The 21,879-nt window shown below is 49.6% G+C and overlaps 1 protein-coding gene across 18 annotated transcripts in view; it reads left to right on the top strand.

The window, feature by feature from the left end:
- The first annotated feature begins 9,859 nt into the window (after positions 1-9,859).
- Positions 9,860-21,879, top strand: part of FANCA (FA complementation group A) — an 83,627-nt gene continuing 71,607 nt past the window's right edge. For 10 of the 18 annotated variants that reach the window (XR_004270680.1, XR_004270681.1, XM_032284747.1 and 7 more), the window contains exons 1-5: positions 9,860-9,993; positions 10,599-10,708; positions 12,385-12,478; positions 20,387-20,529; positions 20,965-21,060. Coding sequence is in view for 12 of the 18 variants with exons in the window: in XM_032284747.1 (XP_032140638.1) it covers positions 9,918-9,993; positions 10,599-10,708; positions 12,385-12,478; positions 20,387-20,529; positions 20,965-21,060 (519 nt within the window). In the remaining 6 variants the exon portion in view is untranslated. Of the gene's footprint in view, positions 9,994-10,598; positions 10,709-12,384; positions 12,479-19,733; positions 20,615-20,887; positions 21,061-21,879 lie in introns of those variants that run through there. The other 8 variants (XM_032284759.1, XM_032284757.1, XM_032284748.1 and 5 more) reach the window with 7 other exon arrangements.

Genomic DNA, 21,879 nt, shown 5'->3' with positions numbered 1-21,879 from the left:
GACCTCGTGATCCACCCGCCTCGGCCTCCCAAAGTGCTGGGATTACAAGCGTGAGCCACCGCGCCCGGCTGAACTTTTTTTTTTTTTTTTTTTGAGACAGTGTTTCGCTCTGTCACCCAGGCTGGAGCTGGCACGATCTCGGCTCAATGCAACCTCTGTTTCCCAGGTTCAAGCGATTCTCCTGTCTCAGCCTCCTGAGTAGCTGGAATTATAGGCACCCGCCACCATGCCCAGCTAATTTTGTATTTTTAGTAGAGATGGGGTTTCACCTTGTTGGCCAGGCCAGGCTTGAACTCCTGACCTCAGGTGATCTGCCTGCCTCGGCCTCCCAAATGCTGGGATTACAGTCATGAGTCATCCCACTTGGCCTAGATAAATAATTATCTGTTACAGTGTTTTATATTTGCCTTCATCTTACTGTTTCTGGAGATTTTCATTTTTTGTGTGTAGATCCAAGTTTCTATCATATTTCTTCTGCCTGAAGAACTTTTTTTTTTTTTTTTTTTTTTTTTTTTTTTTTTTAAGACAGGGTTTCACCACGTTGGTCAGGCTGGTCTTGAACTCCCGACCTCAGGTGATCCGCCCACCTTGGCCTCCAAAGTGCTTGGATTACAGGCATGGGCCACCACACCTCCTGGCCCTACATGAAGAACTTTAACATTTCTTGCAGTGTGTGTCTCCTGGTAATAAATCCTGTCAGCTTCTATATGTCTGAAAGAGTAGTGATTTGGCCTTCCTCTTTCGAAAAATATCTTTGCTAAGCATAGAAATCGAGGCTAATAGTGTTTTCACAAACTTCAGTTACGCGGTTCTGTTGTCTTCTGTTTGCATGGTTTCTCAGAATTTGACTGTAATTCTGATCTCTTCTCTCTCTCTCTCTCTTCCTTTCTGTCTCTCTCTCTCTCTCTTCTTTTTTTGAGACAGGGTCTCACTCTGTCACCCAGGCTGGAGTGCAGTGGCACGATCCTGGCTCACCGAAACCTCCGCCTCCCGGGTTGAGCGATTCTCCTGCCTCGGCCTCCTGAGTACCTGGGATTACAGGTGCCTGCCACCATGCTGAGGGAATGTGTTTTCATTCTGGGCCCACAAGGGGGTGGGGTTTTAAGGGCAAGAACTTCCCAGCGCCATGCCCCCCTCCCACGCCTCTCCATCCAGGAGATTTAAGGGTTTCTGTTTCATTTTTCGCACGGGGGAAGAACCAAAGTTCAACCACTCTGACGGAAGTTTAAAGGAATTCTTTTCATTGGCCAGGGGGCTTGGAGAAGGTGGGAATTCCTCCGAGGTTAAAAGTCCCCCTCTTCCACACCCTTTTGGATTCCGTACTTGGGCCCCCTTCCACACTCCCTTCGTGGAAGCTGTCTTTCCTCTCCGGGATTTCCCCTCTGGGGTCCCCTTGCACTCTCTGATGGAAGGCTGTCTTCCCCTCCTAAACTCCATCTCTCTCTCTCTCTTCCCTTCCGCTCAGTGTGGAAGCTGCTTTCCTCTCCTGGATTCCATCTTTCTGGATTCTCTCAGTCAGTGTGAGAGCTTTCCTTCTCTGGTGTTCCCCCTCCGGGAACCCTTCTCACTCAGTGTGAGAGCTAGCTGTTCCTTTCTCTCCTTTTCCTTTTTCTCTCTGCCTGAATAAACGATTTTCTGCAATAATTTTTTGGGGTCTGGTATTTACTTTACAATCATACTGTGCCTGGCGTGGTTCCCTCTCCCATTCATGGGTGAGTTAGAGACCAAAAGCCTGCACAAACGTCCTCTCGGGGGAGCTAAGCGTTCCTCTGCACCTCCAAACCCAGCAACAACCAACAACGTGAGGATAATTTTTGTAGTTTTAGTAGAGATGGGGTTTCGCCGTCTTGGCCAGGGTGGTCTCGAACTCCTGACCTCAGTGCTGGGATTACAGGTGTGAACCACTGCGCCCGGCTATCCCCACTTTTTTTTTTTTGAGACAGCTTCTCACTGTGTCAACCAGGCTGGAGTGCAGTGGCATGACTGTGATTTACTGCAGCCTCAACCTCCTGGGCTCAAGTGATCCTTCCACCTCAGCCTCCCAAGTAGCTGGGACTACAGACTCATGTCACCACGCTGGGCTAATTTTTGTATTTTTTATAGAGACATAGAGACACGATCTTGCCATGTTGCCCAGGCTGCAACTGTTACCTTTGTTACTGTATTTAATGTATCTTTTTTCTCTGACCATTCTTCATGTTTTCTCTCTCTTTGATTTCCACAGTTTGAATACAGTACATGTGTGAGGTGGGGGTTCACATTTATCATGTTTTGTGTGTGTACTGAGCTCAGGTCTGCATTTGGTTGTCTTTCATTATTTTGGGAAAATTGTTGGTAATTTTCTCTTCAAGTGTTTTTTGTGTTTTTTCTGCTTTGCTCTTTCTTCTTCTTCTTCTTTTTTTTTTTTAAGACAGGGTTTCAGCGGGGCGCGGTGGCTCAAGCCTGTAATCCCAGCACTTTGGGAGGCTGAGGCGGGTGGATCACAAGGTCAAGAGATCGAGACCATCCTGGTCAACATGGTGAAACCCTGTCTCTACTAAAACTACAAAAAATCAGCTGGGCATGGTGGCGTGTGCCTGTAATCCCAGCTACTCAGGAGGCTGAGGCAGGAGAATTGCCTGAACCCAGGAGGCGGAGGTTGCGGTGAGCCGAGATCGCGCCATTGCACTCCAGCCTGGGCAACAAGAGCAAAACTCTGTCTCAAAAAAAAAAAAAAAAAAGACAGGGTTTCACCATGTTGGCCAGGCTGGTCTTGAACTCCTGACCTCAGGTGATCCGCCTGCCTTGGCCTCCCAAAGTGCTGAGATTACAGGCATGAGCCACCAGGCCCAGCCTGCTCTTTCTTCTTCTTTTGGGAGTCCTAGTACACACATGTTACATCGTTTGATATTTTCCACAGTTCTTGGATGCTCTTTGCTTTTCTTAAACTTTTTTCTCTTTGTTTTCCAACGTGGGTAATTCCCGTTTTTCTCGGTGCTGAGCCTACTGCTGCCCCATCAAGAGTGTTACCTGTTACTGCATGCTTTCTTTCTTACAGTCTGATGAGTTTCCTCATCTCTTTATGAACATTCTTCACCTTTCATACAGGAGACCTTCACGTATTAATCACAGTTATTTTATTTTATTTTTTTTATTTTTGAGACGGAGTTTCGCTCTTGTTACCCAGGCTGGAGTGCAATGGCGCGGTCTCGGCTCACCGCAACCTCCGCCTCCTGGGTTCAGGCAATTCTCCTGCCTCAGCCTCCTGAGTAGCTGGGATTACAGGCACGCACCACCATGCCCAGCTAATTTTTTGTATTTTTAGTAGAGACGGGGTTTCACCATGTTGACCAGGATGGTCTCGATCTCTTGACCTCGTGATCCCCCCGCCTCGGCCTCCCAAAGTGCTGGAATTATAGGCGTGAGCCACCACGCCCGGCCTCACAGTTATTTTAAATTTCCACTCTGTTTCAATTTCTCAGTGACCCCTGAGTCTGGTTCTATTAATTGCTTTGTCTTTTTTTTTTTTTTTTGTGAGACAGGGTCTTGCTCTATCGCCCAGGCTGGAGTGCAGTGGCGCTACCTCAGCTCACTGCAGCCTCAGCCTCTTGGGTTCAACTGAACCCAAGTAGTTTGTGCCACAGTTACCAAGTAGCTGGGATTACAGGCTTGAGCCACCATGCCTGGCTAATTTTTTTGGTACTTTTATTAGAGATAGGGATTTTACCATGTTGGCCAGGGTGGTCTTGAACTCCCGGCCTCAGGTGATCCACCTGCCTCAGCCTCCTAACATGCTGGGATCACAGGCATGAGCTACCATGTTCGGCCACTTTGTCTTTTTTGTTTTTTTTGAGATGGTGTCTGGCTCTGTCGCCCAGGCTGGAGTGCAGTGGCGCGATCTTGGCTCACCACAACCTCCGCCTCCCGGGTTCAAGTGATTCTCCTGCCTCAGCCTCCTGAGTTGCTGGGACTACAGGCGCATGCCACCATGTCTGCCGCACTTTTTGTATTTGTAGTAGAGACGGGATTTCACTATGTTGGTCTGGCTGGCCTCAAACTCCTGACTTGTTGACCGGCCAGGCTCAGCCTCCCAAAGTGCTGTGATCACAGGCGTGAGCCACCGCGCGGCCCGCTTTGTCTTTTAAAGGCGGTTGTTTTCTTTTTTGGGTCTTACAGTTTCTGACTGAATGCCAAACACTGCCTGCAGGCCAGTGGCGTCAGCTTAGGAGCTGAGCTGGGTTTGGTTTTTGTGGCTTTGCGGTCGCAGTGCTTACCTCTGCACACCTCTCTGCTGACGGCAGGGGCTGGGTCGCTGCACCCCAGGGCCCAGCCTTCCCTGGACTCTCTGTATGTCTTCCCTCACCGCCAACGCAGTGGCTGCGGTTACTTCTTGGCCTGGTGGTAGCAGTGGCCGGGAGGGTATTTTCTTTCTTTAGTTTTTTGTTGTTGTTGTTTTTTGTTTTTTTTTTTTTGAGACGGAGTTTTCGCTCTTGTTACCCAGGCTGGAGTGCAATGGCGCGATCTCGGCTCACCGCAACCTCCGTCTCCTGGGTTCAGGCAATTCTCCTGCCTCAGCCTCCTGGGTAGCTGGGATTACAGGCACGCGCCACCATGCCCAGCCAATTTTTTTTGTATTTTTAGTAGAGACGGGGTTTCACCATATTGACCAGGATGGTCTCGATCTCTTGACCTCGTGATCCACCCGCCTCGGCCTCCCAAAGTGCTGGGATTACAGGCTTGAGCCACCGCGCCCGGCCCTTTCTTTAGTTTTTGAGACGGAGTCTCGCTCTGTTGCCCAGGCTGGAGTGCAATGGTGGGATCTCGGTTCACTGCAGACTCCGCCTCCTGGGTTCAAACGATTTTCCTGCCTCAGCCTCCTGAGTAGCCGGGATTACAGGTGCACGCACCCATGTCCGGTTAATTTTTGTATTTTTATTTTATTAAAAATTTGTTTTTGTGTGTGTGTGAGGCAGAGTCTTGCTCTGTCACCCAGGCTGGACTGCAGTGGCACAATCTTGGTTCACTGCAACCTCCGTCTCCTAGGTTCAGGTGATTCTTCTGCCTCAGCCTCCCAAGTAGGTGAGACTACAGGCACACGCCACCACACCCAGCTAATTTTTGTATTTTTAGTAGAGATGGGGGGGGTTTCACCATATTGGCCAGGCTAGTCTCGAACTCCTGATGTTGTGATCCACCCACGTCGGCCTCCGAAAGTGCTGGGATTACAGGCATGAGCCACTGCACCTGGCTTAATTTTTGTATTTTTAGCAGAGATGGGGTTTTGTCATGTTGGGCAGGCTAATCTCGAACTCCTGACCTCAAGTGTTCTGCCTGCCTTGGCCTCCAAAGCGCTGGGATTACAGTTGTGAGCCACTGTGCCTGGCCTGTGCTGGGACTGTCTTTGCATTTTTTTTTATTACCCCCCCCACCACCCCCCTTTTTTTTTCTAAGACGAAGTCTCACTCTGCTGCCCAGGCTGGAGTGCAGTGGTACGATCGTGGCTCACTGCAACCTTTGCCTGCTAGGTTCAAGCAATTCTCCTGCCTCAGCCTCCCAAGTAGCTGGGATTACAGGTGTCCGCCACCATGCCTGGCTAATTTTTGTATTTTCAGTAGAGATGGGGTTTCACCATCTTGGCCAGGCTGGTCTTGAACTCCTGACCTCGTGATCTACCCACCTTGGCCTCCCAAAGTGCTGGGATTACAGGCGTGAGCCACCGCGCCTGGCCTGTGCTGGGGCCCTCTTGTCGGATGAGTGGCAGCTGGGATCATCCACCTTCTGCCAGCCCCACCCGCTTGTCTATCCTTCTCCTACCCACCTTCCTCTCTTTTGTCTGAAATCCAGGAATCTGGAGCAGTGAAGCTCCCACTTTCAGTTGTGAGTGGTGAGGAACTCCCTCATTTATTCTTAGAAATAGTCCTTCTAAGGCCGGGCGTGGTGGCTCAAGCCTGTAATCCCAGCACTTTGGGAGGCCGAGGCGGGTGGATCACGAGGTCAAGAGATCGAGACCATCCTGGTCAACATGGTGAAACCCCGTCTCTACTAAAAATACAAAAACATTAGCTGGGCATGGTGGTGCGTGCCTGTAATCCCAGCTACTCAGGAGGCTGAGGCAGGAGAATTGCCTGAACCCAGGAGGCGGAGGTTGCGGTGAGCCGAGATCGCGCCATTGCACTCCAGCCTGGGTAACAAGAGTGAAACTCCGTCTCAAAAAAAAAAAGAAATAGTCCTTCTAGCCGTGCGCAGTGGCTCGTGCCTGTAATCCCAGCCCTATGTGAGGCTGAGGTGGGCGGATTACCTGAGGTCGGGAGCTCGAGGCCAGCCTAACCAACATGCAAAAACCCCGTCTCTACTAAAAATACAGAATTAGCTGGGCATGTTGGCACTTGCCTGTAATTCCAGCTACTCTGGAAAGAATCGCTTGAACCCAGGAGGCAGAGATTGCGCTGAACCGAGATCGCACCATTGTACTCCAGCCTGGGCAACAAGAGCAAAACTCTGTCTCAAAAAAACAGATGTCCTTCTCAGGAGTGTGTGGAAGCAGTGGTGTGAGCTCCTACCAGATGCCATTGGGATGGGCAGAGGCAGCCCCTTGAGGAGACCCGAGTGGCCACTGTGGACCCTGCCAGTTCCCTCGTGGAAGGAGCATTTCCAGGAAAAGGACACTCCTTACTTGGGTGTCTGCTCAGTGGGGTCTCAGCGGACGTCAGGTCCGGATCAAGCAGTGAAAGGTGACTCTGGACTTTCACGCATAGTTCAAAGTGTATAGACAATGGCAGAACCACTCCTGAGCGTGTCAGGCTGGTGTTACAAGTGGAGAAACTGAGGCACAAAAGCGTTCTTTGGCTCGTGCTACCTCCTGAGCAGTCTGGGTGCTGAACAAGGAAGGGTCTTAGGAATTCCATGTCCCCCACCTTAGTGAACACCTCAGCACGAAAATTCCCTGGGCCAGCTTTCCCTGTGATCAGAGGCAGACCCATACGGCAGCATCTCAGAGAGACATGCGGAATTCTGGGGTTGGTGCACGACAGGGGATGTGACCCTGGCTCCATGTGCCAGCCCTGTCCATCAGCAGTATCAGCAGCATGAAGCCTCACCCAGGCGAGGCTCAGCCTCCGTCGGGAGCCTCCCGGTGTGATGCTGCTGGCCAGCTCAGTGGCATTGGGGGTCTGCAGTCACCTGAGTGTTTCTGAGCACGGCCCCTTTCCAGGCTGGTAGCTGGACCCTGCTTGCACATGCTGGTGACATTTATGACTTATCATTTCACTTGGCTGGAGAAATTTCTGCCAAGGCGGGTGGAACCCCTGAGGCCAGGAGTTCGAGACCAGCCTGACCAACGTGGAGGAACCTCATTTCTACCAAAAATAAAAAATTAGCCTGGCATGGTGGTACCTTGGCAACAAGAGTGAAAATCTGTCTCAAAAACAAAAACCAAAAAAAGGGAAAGATGAATAAATCTGATGTTTTGCTAATTAAAATAATCAAGGCCAGGCAGTGTGGCTCATGCCTGTAAGCAAGCCCTTTGGGAAGCTGAAGTGGGAGAACTGCTTGAGTCCAGGAGTTTGAGTCCAGCCTTGGCAACATGGTGTGGTGAGACCTCATCTCTACAAAAGTTAAAAACTAGTTGAGTTAGAACTTGAGAATAAGTGATGAGGAAAAAAAATTAAAAAAAAGACTGGGTGTGGTGGCTTGTCTATAATCCCAGCATTTAGGAAGATTGTTTTGTTTTTGAGATGGAGTTTCATTCTGTCGTCGAGACTGGAGTGCAGTGGCGGGATCTCGGATCACTGCAAATTCCACCTCCTGGATTCAAGCCATTCTCCTGCCTCAGCCTCCCAGATAGCTGGGACTACAGGCGTATGCCACGACATCCGGCTACTTTTAGTATTTTTAGTAGAGACAGGGTTGGCCATGATGGGCTCGATATCCTGACCTCGTGGTGAGGCTGGAGGATTGCTTAAAGCCGGGAGTTCGAGACCAGCCTGGGCAACATAGCAAAACCCCATCTTTACAAAAAATACAGAAAATTAGTGAGGTGTAATGGTGCACACCTGTGGTCCCAGCTACTCCGGAGGCCAAGGAAGGAGAATCGCTTGAGCCCAGGAAGGTCAAGGCTGCAGTGAGCTGTGATTGTGCCACTGCACTCCAGCCTGGATGAGAGACTGAGACCCTGTCTCTAAAAGACAAAAAAATTAGCCAGGTGTGATAGTGCACACCTGTAGGTTTAGCTACTCGAGAGGCTGAGGTGGGAGGATCACTATCTTTGGTTGACATGATCACACCACTGTCCTCCAGGCTGGGCCATAGAGAGACACTGTTTCAAAATGAAAAGTAAAAACCAGGGTTCCATTCATGCTAGCAGTCTGGTGGAATTAAGAGACTTTTCAGGGTGATTGATGACCAAGGGGGAAGTGTAGCCCAAAGCTTCATAAACTCCCCACTCAGCTAATCTAAGAGGTGCATGGAAGACACCTTTGAGATTCAGACATATGGCGCTTGCTGTGATCCAGGCATGGCCAGGATGGGAGGAGAATAGGGTTCCTAACAGGGTCCTGGCTTGCCCGGGATCTCTCTGGCTCCATCAGCCAGCCTCCTTCTGAGGCTCTGCCTGAGGATGAATCTCTGCCTGTGCACCCTCCCGACGGGCTGGCCTGTCCCTTGGTCCACACCATTGCCCTCGGCCAGCAGATTGCAATGTGTCTGAGTCAGGCTGTGCAGGGATCTTTGTGGGGGGTTTCAAGGATTCTGAATTCTCATTCCTGCTCCATACCCAGCTCATGAATCCAAGGCCCCCCTCTGTACCTCAGGTCATACCGAGGAGCATTTGTGGTGCTGAATGTGGTGATCTAAGCAATCAGCACAAAGCCAGCTGCCGGGGAACATGGCCCTTGGGCTGAATCCCTTCCCTGGTTCCAAGGCCACAGCTAGAGGATGAGGAGGCGGCCTACTGGGGCCTCCCCGGCCTCTACTTCCCCAGGGCTTTGAGGCACATCAGCTTCTCCCAGGCACTCATTTTACGAATTCTTATGTTCGTAAGAAAACCACCTGTTTTCTTTTGAGACAGGGTCTCTCTCTGCCGCCCAGGCTGTTTAAGAGATAGGGTCTCAGCCAGGCGCTGTGGCTCATGCCTGTAATCCCAGCACTTTGGGAGGCTGAGGCGGGCGGATCACCTTAGGTCAGGAGTTCGAGCCCAGCCTGGGCCAACATGGTGAAACCCAGTGTCTGCTAAGAAATCAACAATTAGCCAGGCATTGTGGCGAGCACCTGTAATCCCAGCTCCCTGGGAGGATGAGGCAGGAGAATCGCTTGAACCCAGGAGCTGGGGGCCGCAGTGAGCCGGACAGTGCCACTACAGGCCAGCCTAAGAGACAGAGCAAGGCTCTATCTCAAAAAAAAAAAAAAAAAAAAAAAGAGATGGGGTCTCGCTATGTCGCCCAGGCTGGTCTGGAACTCCTGGGCTCAAGCGACCCTCCAGCCTCGGCCCCTCAAAGAGCAGGGCACGCAGGCGCGGCCACCGCGCCGCCCCCGGCTGCGGCAGAGCGGCCCTGCGCGCGGACCGTGTGGCCGCCGGGAGGAGGAACAGCGCTGCTCGGCGCCTCCCTCGGCTGGCCGGCCAGGTGGTCTCTTCGGACCAGCCCGTCAGCCCCAGCAGGAACCACGCCCGAGCGGCCGCCGTCTCCCCGCGCGAGCTGTCCCCGCGCGAGCTGCCCCCGCGGATCACACCGCGGCGCTGCGAATCCCCGCCCGCCCTTCTCCCGCGCAGGCGCCTCCGCCGGGACGCACGAGGCCGCGTCGCGACGCCTGGAGCTTAAGGGCGTGGCCTGGGTGCCACCAGCCAATGGACGCGCGCGCCTGGCCGCAGCCAATAGGAAGGCAGCGCGGGCTCAGCGCGGGCTCAGCCGCAGTGCGTCGCCGCCGGGGCCGCGGGAGCGCCGGCTATGTCCGACTCGCGGGTCCCGAACTCCTCCGGCCAGGGCCCGGGGGGCCGCCGGAGGTCTTGGGCCGAGCTGCTGGGTAGGCGGGCGGGGGCGGCGCCGGGCCCCGGACGGGTTCCCGGGTACCCCGACTCCTCTCGTCCGAGCCTCCGCCAGTCCGACCCCAGAAGGCCGCGCCCGGGGCGCTACGCGGGGTGGGCGCTAGGCCGGGGCCGTCCGGCTGCCTCGGACCCGGCCTCGACCCGGCCCCTCCTGCGCCCGGGCGGCGCCCCCCGCCCCCCCCCCCCCCCCCCCCCCCCGCCCCCGGGGCGCCCCCTTTTTCCCGAACGCCGCCTCCGCCGCCTGCCCTGTCAGAGCCGGGTCTGGGGTGGGCGGCTCCACGAACCGAGGTTCTTTCGGGGTCCGCCCGTCCGGCTCCCGCGGCCTGGGGTTCCCCGCAGCGCAGACGCCGCCCCTCGCCAGCCTCCCCCGGCCTTCCCTACCCCGGGCCCTCCTGGGCCGTCTTCCCCGCTGTCTGCGCGGGGGCCGTTTCCGTTGGTTTCCCGAGACCTGCGCCTTGGGGAGGACGGCTGGCCCCGGTTGGGGGGTGTCCCGGTGGGTCTCCCGTCGCGGCCTCCTGCGTGTCCAGCCGGGGACCCCTGTGTGCACAGCGCCGTGACGCTTGGAACTGACTTCTCTCCGTAGCTGGCAGGGTGAAGAGGCAAAAATACAGCCCTGAGAGGGCACAGAAATTAAAGGAATCAGCTGTGCGCCTCCTGAGAAGCCGCCAGGACCTGAGTGCCCTGTTGCTTGAGGTAAGAGGAAGCTGGTGTCCCTCTGCCGGCAGATTGAGATTCGGGGTTTTTGAGCCCGACCCTGGCAAAGCCTTCCTAAGAAAACCCCCGAGGCGGCGGGCACGGGGGCCTGGTCTGCAGAGGGGAGGGTCGCCTGAGCCCAGGAGTTCTGACCAGTCTGGGCAACAGGGTGAGACGCTGCCTCTTTTAATTTAAAAAAAAAAAAGGACGCAGTATCTCAGGCCTGTAATTTCCATCACTTTGGGAGGCCGAGGCATTCGAGACCAGCCTGGCCAACATGGTGAAACCCCGTCTCTGCTAAAAAACTAAAAAAAAAAAAAAAAAAACAGCCCAGCCTCAGGAGGCTGAGGTGGCGGTGAACCGAGACCGCGCCGTTGCATGCCAGTCTGGACAACAAGAATGAAACTCCCTCGGTTGGGCTCTGTGGCTCACATCTGTAACCCCAGCACTTTTGGAGGCCGAGGCAGGTGAATCACGAGGTCAGGAGTTTCAGACCAGCCTGGAAAACATGTTGAAACCCTCGTCTCCACTAAAAGCACAAAAATTATCTAGGCATGATGGTACGTGCCTGTAATCCCAGCTGCTCAGGAGGCTGAAGCAGGAGAATTGCTTCAACCAGCATCCGGGAGATGGAAGTTGTACTGACCCAAAAAATTGTAAATAGCCCAGTAGGCAGGCATTAATTACACACAGCTTTTGTTTATTCACAGAACTTGAATTTTTTTTTTTTTTTTTTTTTTTTTTTTTTTTTTTTTGAGGCATCTCACTCTGTCACCCAGGCTGGAGTACAATGGCGCGATCTTGGCTCACTGCAAGCTCCGCTTCCCAGGTTCCAGCACTTCTCTTGCCTCAGCCTCCTGTAGCATTACAGGTGTGTACCACCACACCCAGCTAATTTTTTTTTTTTTTTTTTTGAGACGGAGTTTCGCTCTTGTTACCCAGGCTGGAGTGCAATGGCACGATCTCGGCTCACAGCAACCTCCGCCTCCTGGGTTCAGGCAATTCTCCTGCCTCAGCCTCCTGAGTAGCTGGGATTACAGGCACGCGCCACCATGCCCAGCTAATTTTTTGTAGTTTTAGTAGAGACGGGGTTTCACCATGTTGACCAGGATGGTCTCGATCTCTTGACCTCGTGATCCACCCGCCTCGGCCTCCCAAAGTGCTGGGATTACAGGCGTGAGCCACCGCGCCCGGCCCACCCAGCTAATTTTTATTTTTTTGATGACGGAATTTCGTTCTTGTTGCCCAGGCTGGAGTGCTCACTGCAAACTCCGCCACCCAGGTTCAAGGGATTCTCTTGTCTCAGCCTCCCGAGTAGCTGGGATTACAGGCATGCGCCACCATGCCCAGCTAAATTTCTGTTTTTAGTAGAGACGGGATTTTTCTGTATTGGTCAGGCTTGTCTCAAACTCTTGACTTCAGGTGTTCCGCCCACCTCAGCCTCCCAAAGTGCTGGGATCATAGGCGAGAGCCACTGCAGCCGGCCTACACCTAATTTTTTTAATTTTTAGTAGAGACGGAGTTTCACCATGTTGGCCAGGCTGGTCTTGAACTCCTGACCTCAAGTGATCAACCTGCCTCAGCCTTTCAAAGTGCTGGGACTACAGACGTGAGCCACTGCACCCATCCCAGAGCTTGAATTTTTAAAATGGAGTTCATTGTGTTCTGGATTCTAGGTAGAAGGTCTTCAGTGTAAAAAATTGTGTCTCAGCAACTTGATCGACTGTGGCAGTTCTGAGGCTCATGCTAATCAGTCTAATTCATTTATAGGTAAGTTCTAGCTTCATTTTCTTTATATTGAATTGCAGAAAAGTTTTTATATAGTAACCATCATTTGCTAAATTAAGTAGAAACTTAAATTTCCTCAGATGATGGATTTCCACTTGTGTGTGTAGTCAAAATTCTATTCTTTTTTTTCTTTTTTTTGAGATGGAGTTTTGCTCTTGTTACCCAGGCTGGAGTGCAATGGCGCTATCTTGGCTCACCCCAACCTCTGCCTCCCGGGTTCAGGCAATTCTCCTTACCCAGCCTCCTGAGTCGCTGGGATTACAGGCACGCGCCAGCATGCCCAGCTAATGTTTTTGTATTTTTAGTAGAGACGGGGTTTCATCATGTTGACCAGGATGGTCTCAATCTCTTGACCTTGTGATCCACCCGCCTCGGCCTCCCACAGTGCTGGGATTACAGGCTTGAGCCACCGTGCCTGGCCTCATCAAAATTCTAAATGATGTTTTTGTGACTTGCTTTTGGGCTTCTTACAATGCTGTGTTTAAAAAACAGTGTTTGGCCGGGCCCGGTGGCTCAAGCCTGTAATCCCAGCACTTTGGGAGGCCGAGGCGGGTGGATCACGAGGTCAAGAGATCGAGACCATCCTGGTCAACATGGTGAAAGCCCGTCTCTACTAAAAATACAAAAAAATTAGCTGGGCATGGTGGCGCGTGCCTGTAATCCCAGCTACTCAGGAGGTTGAGGCAGGAGAATTGCCTGAACCCAGGAGGTGGAGGTTGCGGAGAGCCGAGATCGTGCCATTGCACTCCAGCCTGGGTAACAAGAGTGAAACTCTGTCTCAAAAAAAAAAAAAAAAAACACAGTGTTTGACTCATCCTGAGGCTCAGAAGCCGTTGGCTCCAGAGTGTCTCTTGGAAAAACATGGGAGATGGCAGCAACAGGGATGTGCCCCTCGCTTGTGGGAGTGTGAAACAGGTTGTGCTGTGCCCAGGAGAGTAGACGGGAAAACAGAAGTAATTTTCTAGGTACCTCCTCCTCCCTGCAACTTGAGAGTGGGAGACAGGGAAAGTTCTGGGTCAACAGCAGTTGTTTTCTGATCCTTCACATCTTTACTATGTAGTGACTTGTTTCAGAAAAAAATAGCAATTGTTTTACATTTTTATTCAAATAACCTTCAGTAATAGGGCTCCCTTGACAACTGATTACTCAGTGGCATTGGTAAATGATACAGATTTTTACGTCCATAATTGTATTTGAATTTCACAAATTACGCATTTTCATTCCAAGGAATCAAGTTCAGCCATACAGATAAACCTTTAATTCATTAATTTTTCAGTTTGTTTTATTCTGCTAAAGATATAGCTAGTACACACGCACACACACAAAACCTGTGTTAAAAATGAACTTTCTCATGAAGATACATTGGAAACAAATGACTAGAAATTGGCGTTGTTGGTTAGGCGTGGTGGCTCATGCCTGTAATCCCAGCACTTTGGGAAGCCAAGGCATGCCGATCACCTCAGGTCAGGATTCAAGACAAGCCTGAGCAACTTAGTGAAACCCTGTCTAGTAAAAATACAGAATTGGCCGTGTGTGGTGACTCATGCCTGTAATCCCAGCACTTTGGGAGGTCGAGGCAGGCTTATTGCCTAAGCTTAGGAGTTCAAGAGCAGCCTGGGCTATAGGGTCCAGCCCTATTAGGGTTGTGGGATGTCCCGGTTGCTGTGCTGAGGCACGGGGTCTGAGAAAGAGTTAAAATGCCAAGGGACAGAATAAGAGCAGCTGGGCTCGGGGGGCCAGTGCCACTTACAAGCGGAATCTGGCAATGCCTCGAGTGTCCAGGTGCATCTGTATTTATTAGTTACAGGTTGGGAAGGGTAGTGATGGGGCCAAGACAGTCACGTGAGTGATAAGGAGTCTACCCCCATTTGGTTACCTAGGCAGGGAGGTGGGCAGTACAAGGGGTCCACCCCCATTTGGTTACCGAGGCTAGGAAATGGGCAGTGTGCAGTAAGGAGGGTGTAGTGTGCAACCTCACTTATCCAGGAGCAGGCTACTTCTAAGGATATCTGTGGGAGGCGTCTTTGAGTCAGCCTCGTAGCAAGAGAGCTGACAGGGTATATGGCCACCTAGCTACGATTATACTGGAGGGGTTTTAAGCCCTCGGACGTTCACAGGATTGCCGACCTGAGGCCAACTTTCAGCAAGAACCGGACACAAGATACTACAGCTCCCTTATAGGAGGAGTAACTCTTGCTCCAAGCCTGCCGTACAGTGGGTATCTTTTTTTTTTTTTTTTTTTTTTTTTTGAGACGGAGTTTCGCTCTTGTTACTCAGGCTGGAGTGCAATGGCGTGATCTCGGCTCACCGCAACCTCCGCCTCCTGGGTTCAGGCAATTCTCCTGCCTCAGCCTCCTGAGTAGCTGGGATTACAGGCACATGCCACCATGCCCAGCTAATTTTTTGTATTTTTAGTAGAGACGGGGTTTCACCATGTTGACCAGGATGGTCTCGATCTCTTGACCTCGTGATCCACCCGCCTCGGCCTCCCAAAGTGCTGGGATTACAGGCTTGAGCCACCGCGCCCGGCCCGACAGTGGGTATCTTTATGATACTGAACGCTGCCCCCTGGGCCGACCTGCCATGTAGCGCATGCCCTTTCAGGCAGGGGCACTACTGCCTGGGTCATTGCTTCTGTCGTGATATGGCTGTTTTTCTGTAGTACATGCTCTGTGTCATGTCTGCTCTAGCTACTACTCTTGTCTACAGACTAAGATACGATCATATGAAAGGAAATAAATGAGCAGTAAGTTATTCAGGCACTGACAGTGCTGGGGGTCGGCTTAGCTCTTCCTCCTCGTTGCCCAGAGGTGGGGTTACCCACACTGGGCAACATGGTGAAACCATATCTCTACTAAAATACAAAAATTAGGTCGACATGGTCGCCTGTAGTCCCAGCTACTGAGGAGGCTGAGGCATGACAATTGCTTGAACCCAGGAGGCGGAAGTTGCAGTGAGCCGAGATCCTGCTACTGCACTCCAGCCTGGGCAGCAGAGGAAGACTCCGTCTCTAACAACAGCAACAACAAAATAAATAAAAATAAAATTAATGAATTTTAGCTGGGCAGGGTGGTGAGCGCCTGTGATCCCAGCTGCTTGGGAGGCTGAGGCGGGAGAATTGCTCAAACCCAGGAGGCAGAGGTTGCAGTGAGCCGAGACTGCGCCATTGCAGTCTAGCCTGGGCAACTAGAGCAAAACTCCATCTCAAAAAAAAAAAAAAAAAAAAAAAAGAAGAAAATGGTATTGTCTGCCTTTCTGTCTTGTCTTGTCTTTGGATACAGGGTCTCGCCCTTGCCCAGGAGAGCAGTGGTGTGATCGCAGCTCACTGCAGTCTTGACCTCCTGGGCTCAGGTGATCCTCCCGCTCCAGCCTCTTGAGTTGCTGGGACTACAGGTGTGTACTGCCTTGCCTGGCGAATTTTTTTGTTGAGACGGGGTTTTGCCGTATTGCTAAGGTTGGTCTCAAACTCCTGAGCTCAAGCAGTTCGTTCACATCAGCCTCCCAAAGTGTTGGGATTACAGGCGTGAGCCACTTTGGCCGATCTGTCTACCTTTCTTTTGTCTTTTTGAGGTGGAGTTTCACTGTTGCTGTCTCGGCTGGAATGCAGTGGTGCAATCTTGGCTCACTGCAACCTCTGTCCCCTGGGTTCAAGTGATTCTCCTGCCTTGCTCTTCTGAGTAGCTGGGATTATAGGCGCACACCACCTTGTCCAGCTAATTTTGTGTTTTTATTAGAGATGGGGTTTCTCCATGTTGGTCAGGTTGGTCTCAAACTCCTGACCTTAGGTGATCTGCCTGCCTCAGCCTCTGAAAGTGCCATGCCAGGTGGCTCATACCAGTAAACAATTTGGCTGGTCATGGTGGCTCACGCCTGTAATTCCAGCACTTTGGTGGTGTTTTTTTTTTTTTTTTGCATGTATGTGAGCCCACTCACCCAGATCCTGAGATCTTATCTGGAAACTGCTGATCACAAACTTCAGGTGTTTCTGTCTGTTGGGAGACTGCCTTTCCCTGGTGCTGGCTGTGACCAAATATTATTTCAGAGAGATAGTTAACAACTGCCTGACCATCGCCTGATGGTCGCCTAATTCAGTGTGTGTGGGACTGGGGTTGAGGGGAGACCTCTACTGCTCTGCTCCTGTCTGACTAGCTATCTGCTGTAACTACTATGATTTTTATTTGCATTTTTCTGATTATTAGTGACGTTGAGCATCTTTTCCTATGTTTGTGGGCTGCTTGTATGGCTTCTTTTGAAAAAAAAAATCTTTTTTTTTCTTTTTTTTTTTCTTTTTCTTTGGGACGGAGTTTTGCTCTTGTTACCCAGGCTGGAGTGCAATGGCGCGATCTCGGCTCACCGCAACCTCCACCTCCTGGGTTCAGGCAATTCTCCTGCCTCAGCCTCCTGAGTAGCTGGGATTACAGGCACGCGCCACCATGCCCAGCTAATTTTTTGTATTTTTAGTAGAGACGGGGTTTCACCGTGTTGACCAGGATGGTCTCGATCTCTTAACCTCGTGATCCACCTGCCTCGGCCTCCCAAGGTGCTGGGATTACAGGCTTGAGCCACCGCGCCCGGCGAAAAAATATCTTTTTATGTCCTTTGCCTACGTTTTGATGGGGTGGTTGTTTTCTTATTGAGTTGTCTGAGTTTTCTTGCAGATTCAGATATTATTAGTTCTTTGTCAGAGGCACAATTTGCAAATATGTTCTCCTTTTTTTTTTTTTTTTTAATTAGAAAAGAAAAAAAATGAATAAAAAAAAAATGGAGAGGAAGAACGAGGAAGAGGGAGAGAGAACGGGGGTGTTGCTTTATTGCCCAGGCTAGAATGCAATCTAAAAATGGGTATACTCATAACTGTGCTTAATAATAGGGACATGAAAAAAAAAATGAGGAAAGAAAATAGCAGACAAGCAACCAACCAATATTGTATTTAAACCTGTAAATAGGTGTGATGTGGTACGGATAAGAGTGTATATTTTGCGTATTTAAAGTGGAGAGTTCTATAAATGTTAATTAAGTTTACTTGTTCCGGATCTGAGTTCAAATCCTGGATATCGTTGTTAATTTTCTGTCTCATTGATCTGTCTAATATTGATGTTGAAGTCTCCCACTATTATTGTGTGGGAGTCTTAAGTCTATTTATAAGTCTTACATATCTGGGTATTCCTGTACTGGGTGCGTATATATTTAGGATCTTTAGCTCTTCTTGTTGCATTGATCGTTTTATCAGTATATAGTATCCTTCTTTACTTCTTATGATCTTTGTTGCTTTGAAGTCTATTTTATCAGAGGCAAAAATTGCAACTCCTGCTATTTATTTATTTATTTATTTATTTATGCATGCTCTCCATTTGGTTGGTAAATCTTTCTCCATCCCTTTGTTTTGAGCCTTTGTGTATCCTTGCATGTGAGATGGGTCTGGATGCAGCATACCGATGGGTTTTGGCTTTTTTTGCCTGTGTCTTTGGATTGGGGGATTTAGTCGATTTAAATTTAGAATTAATAATAATATATGTGAGTTTAATACTGCCATTTAATGTTAGCTGGCTGTTTTACCCATTAGTTTATGTAAATTCTTGATTATGTTGATGCTCTTTACTTTTTGGTATTTTTTAGAAAGGCTGATACTGGTTGTTCCTTTTTATGTGTAGTGGTTCTTTCAGAAGCTCTTGTAAAGCAGGCCTGGTGGTGATAAAATCTCTTGAGTGCTTGCTTGTTCACAAAAGATTTTATTTTTCCTTCGCTTATGAAGCTGAGTTTGACTGGATGTAAATTCTGGGTTGAAAGTTCTTTTCTTTAAGGATGTTGAATATCGGCCCCCACTCTCTTCTGGCTTGTAGGGTTTCTGCTGAGAGATCTGCTGTGAGTCTGATGGGCTTCCCTTTGTGGGTAGCCCAACCTTTCTCTCTGACTGCCCTCAGTATTTTCTCCTTCATTTCAACCCCGGTGAATCTGGTGATTATGTGCCTTGAGGTTGGTCTTGAGGAATATCTTTGTGGTGTTCTCTGTATTACCTGGAGCTGAATATTGTCCTGCCTTGCTAGGTTGGGAAAGTTTTCCTGAATAATATCCTGAAGCGTATTTTCCAGCTTGGATTGATTCTCTTCATCACATTCAGGTACACCTATCAAACGTAGATTAGGTCTTTTCACATAGTTCCATATTTCTTGGAGACTTTGCTCGTTCCTTTTTATCCTTTTTTCTCTAATCTTGTCTTCTCGTTTTATTTCATTAAGTTGGCCTTCGACCTGATATCTTTTCTTCTGCTTGATCAATTCAGCTGTTAAACTTGTGCATACGTCGCAAAGTTCTCGTGTTTTTCAGCTCCATTAATTCACTTATATTCCTCTCTAAATTGTGTATTCTTGTTAACATTTTGTCAAACCTTTTTCAAAGTTCTTAGTTTCTTTGCATTGGGTTAGAACAAGTTCTTTTAATTCACTGAAGTTTCTTATCCACCTTTTGAAGCCTGCTTCTGTTAATGGAACACACGTGTTCTCCATCAGGCCTTATTCTGTTGCTGATGAGGAACTGTGATCCCCTGTAGAGGGAGAGGCATTCTGATTTTGGGTATTCTCACCCTTTTTAGGCTGTTTTCTTCCCTTCGTTATAGATTTATCCATCTGTGGTCTTTATAATTACTGTCTTTATAATTGGGTTTCTGAGTGGATGTCCAACTTGTTGATTCCCAGCGCTAAAATCTGAGCAACCTACTGCGCCGGCCAAAATAGCGGCGTTAAGATTGATGGTGCTTCTCTGACTCTGCACCAAAAACCGCTGCATCAAGGCAGCAGCAAAACCACCTTGCCGGCCACAAGAGTCGCGCAGATGACCTGTGGGGCTCCTCCGCTGGGAATCTCCTGGTACGTGAGCAACAAAAATTCTTCTAAAAATGTGGCGTCCTCTCGTTCTCTGCGCTTTCACTGGGAGCTACAGTCCTGAGCTGCTAGTAATCAGCCATCTTGGATCTCTCAATCCCAGCAGGAAGGCTGAGGCGGGTGGATCACGAGTTCAGGAATTTCAGACCAGTATGTCCAACATACTGAAACCCCGTCTTTACTAAGACTACAAAAAATTAGCCAGGCGTGGTGGCGTGTGCGTGCCTGTAATCCCAGCTCCTTGGGAGGCAGAGGCAGGAGAATCGCTTGAACCTGGCAGGCAGAGGTTGCGGTGAGCTGAGACAGCGTTATTGCCGTCCAGCCCGGGCGACAGTGCAAGACACCATCTCAAAAAATAGCAATTAATTTTAGAAGGCAAATAAATTAGAAAATGGTTGACTTTGCCCCTTCCACGTTGCCCACCATGTCTCACTTTATTGAGTGCAGACCAGATGCTAGTTGCTCAGAGAATTGTGGCTGCCTGTGGGCTGTGAGTGAGATTCCACCTGGTGGCCCTGGGGACTGAACACACCGGTGACGACTGCTGCCTCCCAGGTGTCTGGCAGAGCATTGGGAAATCCCTGCCTCATTTTGACATGAAACAGTAATATGAGTCAAGGGGAATAGGCTTATCTTGAAGTAATGGGTAAAACAGTGTATTTGAAAGAGCCTGCTGGAGTTCTCCATTTGTTATGCTCCTTTGGAAAAAGATGATCAAGTTCTCGGTCAGAATAATAAGTTTCTTTGTCTTGCTCATGTTGTGTCCTGGGAAACGTAACATATAGAATGCATAGCTCTGGGTTCAGGTGCTGCCACCAGTTGTACTGTGAGCTGCTTGGGTTGTCAGATTCTAATGTTTATCTCATGTTTTTCCCTTTGCACCTGTTCTGCCCCTTTGAAAGGCAGTTTTCTGTGCCTCATCTTAAAATAAGGCATTTTAAACTGTAAGTCGTTTGTTTTAGATTTTGTCTCATGTTTTAAGAGAAAGCTGTGGTTTTGTTTTGTCTTTAAGGCTCTGCCTTGCAGGATCAGGCCTCACGGCTGGGGGTTCCTGTGGGTATTCTGTCAGCCACGATGGTTGCCTCTGGTGTGGGACAGATCTGTGCGGCTCCAGTGGATCCCAGCCACCCTGTACTGCTGACCGTGGAGCAGAGAGTAAGACCAGCAAACATGAGGAAACCTGCCCTTGTTGCTTTTAAGCTGGTTGGGAAAATAGGACATTTCTTTAATAGTGTTTCGGGTAAGGCCGGGTGTGGAGGCTTATGCCTGTAATCCCATCAATTTGGGAGGCTGAGGCGGGCGGATTGAGATGTCAGGAGTTCCAAGTCCAGCGTGACCAATATGGTGAAACCCCGTCTCTACTAAAAATATAAAAGTTAGCTGGGCACGGTGGTGCATGCCTGTAATCTCAGCTACTTGGGAGGCTCAGGCAGGAGAATCTCTTGAAACTTGGAGGTGGGGGTTGCAGTGAGCTGAGGTCGTGCCGCTGAACTCCAGCTTGGGCGACAGTGAGACTCATTTCAAAAAAATTTATATATTGTTTCAGGTAATTTGTCTCTGTTTTTAAAAACATTTAATCTCTCTTTTCAGAAGAAGCTGTCTTCCCTGTTAGAGGTGGCTCAGTATTTATTGGCACACAATATGTTCTCCCGTCTTTCCTTTTGTCAAGAATTGTGGAAAATACAGGTAAATTTGAGATTGCAAATGTGACTTTCCACTGTTTGAGGCAATGCTCTGTTGATCTGGATGGAAGCAACAGTCCCTAGGTTTTCTTGGAGATTCTACCAAGCTGCTTCTTAATTAACAGAGTGGATGAAAAAGGGTTTGGAAATCCTCCGTGGATTGGAAAGAGATACCTTCAGTTACCATTTTTGTCACTATTCACCCATCGTTGGTAATATTACTAGAATAGAGTATACCATAAAAACAGGATGTTCAGCCTTCTTGGGTATGTTATTAGGAAGAATTTTCCAGGGCAGTAAACTATTAAAAATGTTTCTGTTTTGTTTTTGCCTTTTTTTTTTTTTTTTTTTTGAGATGAAGTCTCATTCTGTTCTCCAGGCAGGAGTGCAGTGGCGTGATCTGGGCTCACTGCAACCTCTGTCTCCTGGGTTCAGTCGATTCTCTTGCTTCAGCCTCCGGAGTAGCTGAGATTACAGGCACCCAACTCTGTGCCTGGCTAATTTTCTTGTATTTTTAGTAGAGATGGGGTTTTAACATGTTGCTCAAACTGGTCTTCAACTCATGACCTCATGATCCACCTGCGTGAGCCTCCCAAAGTGCTGGGTTTACAGGTGTGAGCCATTGCACCCAGCCTATAATTTTTTTTTTTTTTTTTTTTTATTTAAAGAGGTAGGGTGTTCCCTTGTTGCCCAGGCTGGTGGTAAATTCTTGACCTCAAGCATTTTTCCAGGGCAGTGTAGAAAACTTTTTAGTTTTGTTTCTTTTTTTATTAAACTATTTAAATACACACACACACACACACACACACACACACACACACAC

This window comes from Sapajus apella, unplaced genomic scaffold, assembly GCF_009761245.1.
Source record: "Sapajus apella isolate SASKATOON/1434 unplaced genomic scaffold, GSC_monkey_1.0 scaffold15, whole genome shotgun sequence".
Taxonomy (NCBI): domain Eukaryota; kingdom Metazoa; phylum Chordata; class Mammalia; order Primates; family Cebidae; genus Sapajus; species Sapajus apella.
This window is presented reverse-complemented; position numbering and strand designations above follow the sequence as displayed.